The 11,453-nt window shown below is 29.0% G+C and overlaps 1 protein-coding gene across 1 annotated transcript; it reads left to right on the forward strand.

Moving 5' to 3' along the window:
- Positions 1-120: 120 nt before the first annotated feature.
- On the forward strand, positions 121-10,896 carry LOC129984124 (soluble calcium-activated nucleotidase 1-like). The gene is made up of 4 exons (XM_056093911.1): positions 121-368; positions 4,076-4,768; positions 5,368-5,571; positions 10,423-10,896. The coding sequence occupies exons 2-4, from the start codon at positions 4,147-4,149 to the stop codon at positions 10,791-10,793; spliced, it is 1,197 nt and encodes a 398-aa protein (XP_055949886.1). The 5' UTR covers positions 121-368; positions 4,076-4,146; the 3' UTR covers positions 10,794-10,896.
- The last annotated feature ends 557 nt before the right edge of the window (positions 10,897-11,453 follow it).

The following is an 11,453-nucleotide window of genomic DNA, read 5'->3' on the forward strand; positions in this document are numbered from 1 at the left end:
TATATGATAAACTTAATAAGTTTTATCGTTATGAAAATTTCAAAAATGTTAAAATATGCAGAAGTTTGTAACAACTAAACTAATTTTCGATGACGATTATTGTGCTGCGCTGTGAGTGGATGTGTTTTCTTTCCGTCCCGTTTCGGATCGTGTCTGCTACTTTTGAGATTTTAACCTGTACACGCTTGTGTATGGGTATTTTTTTTTTCCTAATTTATAAATGTTCAAGACATGGCTATTACCAGATATTTAAATAAAAAATCTAATGGGATAATTTTTATATCTTATGCTGTTTTTAGTTTGATATTTCCAATATTATTTATTTCTGTTAGTTCATCTTGATGTTGTATTACACTTATAACAAGCAGGTAAGGAGAATTATTTTACCTTTTCATTTTTAAAAAAAATTAAAGTGAATGAAATGTGTTCTGGTGTTATTAGACATTTCTCGTAGAATATTTATTATCTTATTAGACATTTCTCTTAGAATATTTGTCTGTTATTTTTGAGTTGCAATTTATAAAAACTTAACTTTTTATTATATAGGAATTGTATAGTAAATTAATAAAATGCGTCAGATTTTTCTATTAATCTCCTATTTTTATTCACTTTAAACATGCGTAGTAACATTAAATTGTTTAAAATAAGCATTGTAAAGTAATGTATAAGTGTGTGCTTCATTCAAAATAATTTAAAATACTGAAGAATTTTAAAAACATATTCACAGTGAGTACTTAAATGAATTGCACATTCCAGTCAGCTGTTTATTTTCCTGATAAATTGTTTTTAAATATATTCTTTCTTGCTTTTTTTATATTATGTACTTTAATAATAATATAGTATTAATATGCTAGTAATTATGTACTTTTGCAAAATAACAATAAATATTTTGGGCAAAATGTTTTATTAAATAAAAATTGTGAATTCTGATTTCTAAAACATCAGAATTATTTTATAATTTCATTAATATGGGGGGAATTAAATATCCCATCATGTTATTATTCACAGAAATAATATAAATGTAATTTTCAGTGAATTTATATATAGACAGTAAGTTCAAAAAAATTAGAAAGCATTAAATTTATATATATAACATTATTCTGAAGAATAAAATTTTAGTATATTTATTAAATCATAAATTAACTTAATTGTTTTTTGTCATTTTTAGATTCATGTTTTTGATTACTTTTTTAAAAAGGAAAAACTATTTGAATAATATAATTATCATAATTTTAGACATTACTTCATTTAAATGTCCATAGATAAAAACTTTTTAAAATCTTTTTCAGTACCAAATCTTAACAATGAATATTAGCATTAAAAGAAAAGTGTCAGCATTCAAGCTGAACATTTATGACTCTGTTAATGGAATAGTGCTTGTCTAGTTCTGTTATATGTTTATCTCAATGTTCACTATTAAGACTATATTTTTAGAAAAATGTACTTATCATAATACTTAATCTTATAACATACATATAGAATTTTGGCTCTTGATGCATTTTGGAAAAAGACAAATTGATATATTTTATTCAATTTGTTTCTTGTCAAGAGAAAAATTGACACTTATATTTTATGATAAAAGAATCTTATTTATATCTTTATGTATAAAACTTTCAAAATATGTGAGTATTCAAATCATGTGCTTTTTGCCATATATACTTCATCAACATTTTAAGGAAAATATTATATTTTATCTGCCATATTAACAAAATGTTTACTGTACATTGTATCTGATACTTGTGTATTAACTGCACATCATTTGCAAACCTTAATTATTAAAAAACCTATTTACCATGTGACCTTTGGTGATAATTGATTGACAAATTATTTACTTGTAAGTACCAATAAATTAAATGTTGATTTTTTTTAAACATACGCTATTTTGAGCCACATTTATAACACAGTCTAATAAATGAAATCATACCAAATTTGTTATAGAGACAAATAATAACATAAGAAGCAAGATTCCGTGAAAAAATGCAATTCTAAAAATTGCTTACCGAAATACCAAACTCAGTTTGGTAAGTTGCTTACTGAGAATTAGCATAAAACATGGGTATCAAAAAAAAATGCAAATTTATACTTTTGTATGAGACAACAGGACCAGTAATTTAAGTTGTAAAAGCTCATAGGCAACTCTGAAAAATATTTTCTGCTGACATTATTTGAAGCCGCTCAAGGAAATAGAATCGCTGACTATTCTCAGAAGGTGAGGATATAAACCTGTGTCAGAAGAGGTGAGAACGGATGTTGTAAATGCAATCATCGATGAATCGCATGGAACCTTTGCTATTGGCAGCCATGCCCAGAATGTAACATGGTAATTGATATGGATTTTATCCATGTTATAGAAAGTCTTGTAGCGAGCTCTCTTCTATTATCCATAGAAAATTAGCCACCTGTAGGAACTCAAGCGCAATGATTTTGATAAACGTCTTACATGTGCTTTGCTGCTTCTTCTCAGGGTAAGGGCTGACAGTGGTTTTTATGGGAGGGGGGGGTGAAGTCCATGTGAATAGATCTTTTAACACACAAAATAAGCAAATTTGGGTCTCTGAACAGCCCTACATAGTGAAAGAAATTTCTTTGCTTTTACTAAAAATCACTATTTGATGTAGCTTCACAAATGAACTTATCATTGGGTCATTCTTTTTTGGGAACATTACTCCTAAAGGACCAATAATGTGTATCGTTAATGCACTAAGATACCACAACATGCTGATTAATTTGTCATTCCACAACTGCAGCAAAGGAAATGTCTCAATCAAGCCATCATTATGTAGATGGGGCACAATCACACATTGGTGTGTGAGTATTATTGCTACTTTCCATTGCTTTGCTGATGAGTCATTAGTCACAGTTTTAGGGATGTGTGATTGCCTCATTTCCCTGACCTAACTCATGACTTTTAGCTCTGGGGTTATTTGAAATCAAAATTTTATGTTGGTGGAGTCGACTTGAAGGATAGCATATAACTTACAATGTGGAATATTCCTTGTGACATGTTGTGCACTGTTGTAAAAATTGTTTTGCAAGAATGCAGCATATTGTGTATTGCTGGGAGAAGATTATGAAGAGAATGCAAAATGTAGTCTCTGAGAATGATGGTCATTTGAATTTGGCCAAATCCTTGCCAGGAAAGTGAATGCAACGAATAAAATTTAACATTTCATTTTAATTTTGCATTTATTATTATTATTCATAACACTTTTTACATTGTACAGTGCCTTAAATACCTCTATCGCAAATTTTGAACTTTTTTTTTTCACACAGAATTGTACTTTTTATGTTTACTCTTCTCTCCATACTGAATTTTGTATCACTTTAGTTATTAGATTGAGCTACAAGTGGCTCTGAATAGTATCTGTTTTAAAAAGTCATCCTCATGTTGCTCATGTTTTATGATGTTGATTATAAAGGTTTAAAATGCCGAATATACAATGATATTGATATTATTTTATTATTATCAGAGGATTCAACTGATATCCTTTTATATTCACATCATTGCTTGAAATCAAATTATTCACTTTTTTTATTAATTTATTAAAAGTTATAATGCTTTTTATAGTCAATGCCTATATTTAATGCTGAAGGTCATCACTTGTAAATTAATAACTAACTATAAAAGTTGTAATTATCCTTAAGGTTACTGTAGCTAATTAGTAAAAAAAATTCTTTGGAAATTTCAACATAAATGCATTTTTTGCTCTTTTGTGTTGGAATAGAGAGGAAAGAGGATCTGTTAATGCTTTTGGTTGCTTATTCAACTTATTTTTATTTCTATTCATTAGTAAGATACAATAGTATAAAGTACAGTAATTCAATAAAATACAGAAAGAAATATCAAGGTTTTAAAGCTGTCCCTCTCCTCTTGTAAGAGGCATATTATTTGAAAGTTTTTATTGTGCAGCATTATTAATCTAGGTAATAAGATTATTATAAAATTTTAGTTGACAGAATACTTTTGCTGAACATTGTTACTTCCAGTGTTCTTATTATTTAGTTTAAATGTTCATTTATCTTGAATCTATATTTTTTAATGGTGTGTAATGTTATTTTATACTTTTTCTTTTAGGTGAAATCGAAAATAGCAACTTTTAAAATGTAAAATTTTATTTTGCCTTAAATATTCTTATCTATAAAGGAATGCATCAATCTATACAAGACTGGAGGCAAGCTGTTCGCATGCCAACAGCATATAGAGTAGGAAATTCAACACTCAGAATTCAAACCCAGTTTATAGTTGGTGTAGCTATAGTCGGTGTTTCTTTTTTAATTCTTCTATATGCTTTGTTGCCATATACCAGAAATCGACAATTGGTTAGTGATTTATATCGTCATGATGAACATGGACATCAACATAGTGCAGAAATTAAAAAATATCCATGGGTATATAATTCAACTTATCCATTAACACGCCCTATAACAACTCCAAAGGGTATAAAATACCGAATAGCTGTGATATCAGACTTGGATGTTGATTCCAAGGACAAACAGAAAAACTATACCTGGTTTAGTTACCTAAAGAAAGGCTTTTTAACCATAGATGTAATAAAAAAATATGTTAATATTGAATGGGACCCTGACCTTGTTGTGTTGAGGTCAACTTTGTCACAAGGAGGCCGTGGAATGGAACTTTCAGAACTGGTTGTATTTAATGGGAAACTTCTTGCATTTGATGATCGAACTGGTGTTATCTATGAAATCAGTGATAATTCAGCAATACCATGGATTTTACTTACTGATGGAAATGGAAAAACTGCAAAAGGTAAATTATTTCTAGAAGCTACATGGTTTAACACCTATCATAAATAATAAAAATTTAAGTTCATTCTATAAATTATTATGAAGACTAAAAAGTAAAAACCTATTTCTTCTTAGTTTTTTTTTTAAGCTTATATTAAAATATTTATCAGTTGGAAATTATTAGTTATTTTCTTCAAACTCAGTGTAATGTTATTTTCTCTATATTTTTTTAAATAGAATGTAATTTCATTGCTTATGTTTATTTTTTTCCAGAATATCCAATTTAAAAAGTAAGAATTTATTTGATTTTTAAAAACTTTTTTTTTGGCATATAGGGATAATTTTAAAAGTAAGAATATTATTAACATTAAATTTAAATGTTATTAAAAATCAAACTTAAATATTTTGTTATTTTTCCTTTTAATACATACATTTATATGTTATACTTTTTGAACCTGTTATTTATTGCATCAATAAAATTATTTTTGTGTGTGAAATGCAATCTGGCACTTCCTTTTGAATCTTTTATTTATTTTTGTTGTTCTCAATGTTATTTTAAAATTTTGCCTAATTTTGTGTTTGATTTAAATACACACCACCTGAATTTTCTTCTTTTACTAGGATTTAAATGTGAATGGGCTACTGTGAAAAATCAACATCTTTATATAGGTGGATTAGGCAAAGAATGGACATCATCCACTGGAAAATTACTCAATTTCAATCCCCAATGGATCAAAGTTGTTACTCCTTTAGGTCAAGTAGAACACAAAGACTGGAGACAAAACTATATTGCACTTCGAAGAACTGCCAAAATTGAATTTCCTGGTAAATACAGTTAATAAACGTGTAATAAATAACAGAAACTGTAAATTTGTGTTAGTCTAACAACCATTAAATTATGTTCAAGTTTGCCAATTAAAATAAATTGTTGTCACAAAACGCAATATTATCTATGAACCCCATTACAAAAAGTAACTAAATCTGGTGCATTTTGGTTACTTTTAAGATAATGGAAAGCTATCATAAATTTCGTTAATTAAATTTCAAAGAGGCTCAAATTAAATCCAATACTCAAAAATTTATTAGGCAGATATTTAGCTACTTTTGATAAAAGCTAAGCACTAACTGGTATGACTAAATCTAAATAAATTTAGCATTTTTTTAACTTCTTCATTCCTATAGTGCACCTATATTGTAAAATTTTGCATGGCAAAAATGATCATATGATAAATGTTATATCTATATCCAGATTGTTATATCCAGATGTTTTGTTTTATCTAGAACAAGAACATATAGAAAGACCCAAAAATGTTTTTTCATTAAAGGCCAGTGGGCTTCGCTTGCCAAATTGATGTTTGTCGGTTTCAGTTAGCTGGTTTTTAAACTTCACTGACCATTCATTCAATGTTGAAAGCTTAATCTTTCCATGATGACAACATGTTTGCTGATGTTTCAACTTCAGATTCAAAACTAAAAGCTCCACAATGAGAAAACTCTTTAATCATATCTCCAATATCTAAATATTGATTGAATTTTTCACATTTTGCTACCAATGGAAAAAGTTTTGCAATCAGTTTTTCTTTCCAAATCAACAAATTGTTAGTTGGTTTTTATTTGCATTTTTTCCCATCTATCATTGTATGCCCCATTACTTTTTGAAAATAAACAATGCAGGGTTAACACGTGTATTGCGTAAGTATTCAGTGTATTGCGTAAGTATAGCCAATAGATGGGAAAAAAATTTCCATTACTCATTAAAGGTAAACAAACCAGAAATCTATAAAATTAATGTTGCCACTAATGGTATATCTAAAAGTAGAATTAGCAAATAATATTTTTTTAAACTCATTTGTATTTAATTAACGCATTGCTTTTCCTTTTTTATCACTATTTCACCATCAAATGCAATATAAATATTTACTATGATCAATAATAATTTTCATTAAATATTTCAAGCAATACTGGCAAATCAAACCTTAAATGTCATGACTAGGGATTGCAATACCGGACCAAAATTTCAATACCGGTATTCGGTATTTTTTAAATCTTGATACCGGTTTTAATACCGGTATTAGAAATTTTAGAAAAAGAAAGAAAACACAGGTGTTTCTTTGTTTTATTTGCCAGTTTTTGTTAGAGAGTGTAAATATCACAAAAAATAATTTGTAATTTATAAATTATAACAGTATATAATCACAAAAAAGTAAAGAAACATCTTATTTATTGAAATCACAAAAAAAGTGTAAATATCACTATTCAGTTTGTGGTACTATTACAAATTTTTGAAATGTGATCTTAAAAAACATAATGCATCAATTGTACTGTCATTAAGCCTGAAAAGTAACTTTGTTTAAAAATTACAAGCTGTCGAAAACGCTCTTTCGGCATCTACACTAGTTGATGGTACTATTAGCAGTGCGCGATATACTTTTTCCAAGTATTTACCTCTAAATCCCTCATCTTCAAATAAATCTATTTCTCGTCGGATGGTTTTGAATACAGCTGATTTCTGTATTGTATTTTGCTTCGTTGAAATTTTTTTTATTTATCGCGAATTCTAATTTTTGTTCAAGAGACAATTCCTTTTCACTATCGACAGTACTGACATCATAATCTTCGATACTGAACCGAATTCTTCTGGATGTGGATAGGTTTGTGGGTAATATAGCTGATTTCTGTATTGTATTTTGCTTCGTTGAAATTTTTTTATTTATCGCGAATTCTAATTTTTGTTCAAGAGACAATTCCTTTTCACTATCGACAGTACTGACATCATAATCTTCGATACTGAACCGAATTCTTCTGGATGTGGATAGGTTTGTGGGTAAAAAATTTTAAGAAAATTTGCTATAAACTTAATCAGATGAATTGGTTTTATTTTATTTTCTTCTTTTTCATTTTTAAAATCATTATAATTACGTAAATACCATAAGACATTTTATTTCGGTATGCCTATCTTCTGTGCGATTTTTCAATGTAATATATAATTCTTCAAATGGTGATGTGTGCTATTCTTTCAGTGACAGCAACATTTACTGTTGCATTAGCTGTTAATAAATTAGAATCTCTCCGACATAATGCCTCAATAGTTAGTTTTATTGGAAGTAGAGCTGATATAGTTCTGGATATTAAGTCGAATTCACTATCTGAAAAATTAATTTACAGGTTTAAGTCGATTATTGTTTTTTTTGGATTGGATTTCTCAGTTTCATAAATTGTTCCATCATGAGGAGTAAACTGTTCCAATTTGTTTCAGAATCTAATATTAAAATATATTTTGTTTTATTTTCAGTTAGTATATATTTTAGTAATATATCCTTTTTATAGGGGAACGTTTAAATATTTTAACAATTTTTCGAACTTTATAAATTATAGGAAGCAATTCTTGATAGGTTAATATTTCATCCTCATTAGTAATATCTTCTTCAACAATTACATTGTCATTATCTTCATTGTCAATATCACTCTCACTCTTACTCTTTTCAATGTTGGAATCCGAAATTTCTATATCCACAGTGTTTGGATTCTTCTGTTTTTTTTTTTTTTTTTTTTTTTTGTATAATACATCTATTACTCCTAATTGAATTCCATGCGCATAGCACAATTGCTGATTTGCACCAATCAACTTTCCAACTTTTTTCATAATTGTTGCTGCATCAGTTGTTATAGGTACAATATTTTCTTTCAGGGATAATCCATGTTTCGCTCATTTAGATTTAAGCCATTAATTAACTAATTAATTTCACCCTGTTAGGGAGACATGAAAACAAAAACGTATACTATTTTGCTATGTTCGCGATACCTGAACATATAGTGGAGACAATTTTAAAAATTTCTAGTAAATACCGAAAAACCGGTATTTAAACTTGTGAATACCGGTATTACAAAATTGTACAAATAGCTCAAAATACCGGTATTCGGTATCCCGGTATACCGGTATTGCAATCCCTAGTCATGACTCAAACAACTCGTTATCAAGTACAAAATGAATAAAATGCAATGTTTACATTTAAAAAAATTATAATAGAAAGATAACACAGTAAGTTTAGCACTGGAAAGATTGTTAATATGACTATTAGATCCATTTTTGCCATCAGTGTATCAATTTTATGTAACATAAAAAGGTCAAGAACTTTGCCAAACAAATATCTCCTAATCCAACTATTATTTCATCAGAAGGAATTTTTTTTAATTATAAATTTTCTCTTACAAAACATAAATATTGTTACAAGCCCATAAAGTTGCTTCCCAACATGGTTAGTTAAATTACTGAGAAAACCGTTGTACGATCAGCCCTGTGGGTGCTCATCGGGTGCCGCGTCAGTGACCTCAGAGCTTGGCGACATAATGCATAATGCTGGAAACATCGATAATTTTCACAATCCATCTAATAAGAACTGAGATACTCCCTGATTAGCCAAGAAGGTTCTCGGTCCGCTCCCGGGAGCTATAAAAGGCCGGCAGTCTGAATGAAATGAATTGTAATAGGAGTTGTAGACAAGTAACGAGTCTTCGAGAGGATAGAGAAGCAACGGTGTAATCCCAGCGTTGTGTAGAATTCAAGTGAGTGCTGAACTGCTGTGAGCTGAGTCCTGTTGTCTCATGCGGAAGCAGCATCATGTCGTGTGATAGTGAGTGATACAGCTAAAGCGAGGGACAGCGGAAGTTCAGCCGTGTGGAGAGACCGTAGAGCAAAGCTCCGAGGATCCCCTCTCCTGCTGGATTCTGTAGTGTGCTACTGCGTGCTGAACTGTGTTCATCTTGGCTGTAAATATTTGTTGTTTGTGTTCTTTGTGTTAATAAAACGCTGTCTTTGTTTTCTACTGAAGCCTGCTGATTGTGTTTTCACACCATACACCCACTATAAGTGAACCCGGTGACTTTACGGACTTAGTAGCAGTGTGATCCGTAACAATATTTAAATTCAATTCCTTTCCTTTGTATGTACAGTTTCTTTATTATTTAAATAAATAAATTTTTAATTTTTTTATTGTTATTTAAAAACAAACTTAATGATTTTAGCCTAATACAAAAATTAAGTCACTTCACTTTTTTTCTCAGCATAATGAAAGAATTTTCAAATGATGTTAAGCCCAAACATTGCCAGCAAATCCACTTGATTGTATTATACAAGATTGTCGTAACTTTTATCCATTAGGAAATATTGGAATGAAAGTTGTAACATTATTTCTGAAAGAAATATGTTGATCTCAATGATTGGGAGCAAAGCCTTGAGGACCCCATGTCAAAAACTCAATTCCATCAAAGAATCACCATATAAACAGTCTGTCGCATTAATTCTGTCAAGGCTAAATGTATTCTGATTGCTATGATGCAGAAGTGTGGAGAGGAAATGTTAGCTCAGGTGTCTACCTCATCATTTGACCATTGTTCAAAATTATGAGGCCTTTTTCAAATTAAATTGCATGCTTTAAAATTAGAAAATAATCTAGTTAAACTCAAAGAAATATGCGAGTTGAAGTTTTTCAAAGCAAAGAAAATGTGTACTGTGATACTTTTTTTTCCCAGGTGAACATAATATTTCATACTTTCTTCTTTTGGTTTCTTTTAAAAGTTGATCAAAATCTAAAAGTTTTTTTTTAACTATGAAACTATATTGTGTGAAATGATATTTATGTTTTTTTTTTTTTTTTTTTTTTTTTTTTAAATCCTTAGGCTACATGATTCATGAAGCAGCTGTATGGAGTGATGTACATCAAGAATGGTTTTTCTTACCTAGAAGAGCTAGTTATCTCACATATAATGATAAAGATGATGAAAAGAAAGGAACCAATATGCTCATAAAAGCCAGTGAAGATTTTTCACGAATAAGTTTATCAAATGTTGGTCCTTTAGTACCCACACATGGTTTTTCCTCTTTTAAATTTGTGCCTGATACTTCAGATTCTATCATTGTTGCATTAAAAACAGAGGAAAATGAAGGCCATATAGCAAGTTTTATTACAGTTTTCACAATTGCCGGTGAAATCTGGATGCCAGAAACAGAAATAGGTTCTTATAAATTTGAAGGAATTGAATTTGTTTAAAATATTAGGGAAGAAATTGTAAAACATATTTTGCATTTCTTTTCCTTTGTAATTTTACTTGTGCAAATATCTGTATATAATAGAATAAATTAATTTATATTTATATTACAACTTTCATATCTCATTCTTTCTTAATCAAATATGATGTCTGTTTTAAAAGGAATTGAATGATAAAAAATTCTGTTATTCATCGAAACTTTGAACTACATTTACAAATCAAGATAAATACATGATAACATTGTGTTTCTTAATAAAATAAATGAATTCGAAGACAGGTCATTAGTGTAAAAAACCAGTGATAAAATTGTTCACCAGTAGAAAATTACAAAATATGTTATTATTTTATGCACTTTATATGAATTATTCAGCATCCATATGTGGCAATATCCTGCAATTCATTCATTTGATATCTTTTGGCATTTCATAATCATAATCCAATATTTAAAAAGGTAGACAAATGCAAATTTGACACACTAATTCATCTCATATCTATTGAAGTTGGAATAGGAAGGGGGGGGGGGGCATTAAGCATTCACAATGATTTATGAATTTTGAGATTAAAAAACAAATTTTGAAAAAACTCTGTTTTGATTAAATTTATATTTTAACTAAAATGAATGATGGGGGGAAAAATTATTTGGATAAAACAAAAATCAAATT

The sequence above is a fragment of the Argiope bruennichi genome, chromosome 9 (genome assembly GCF_947563725.1).
Source record: "Argiope bruennichi chromosome 9, qqArgBrue1.1, whole genome shotgun sequence".
Taxonomy (NCBI): domain Eukaryota; kingdom Metazoa; phylum Arthropoda; class Arachnida; order Araneae; family Araneidae; genus Argiope; species Argiope bruennichi.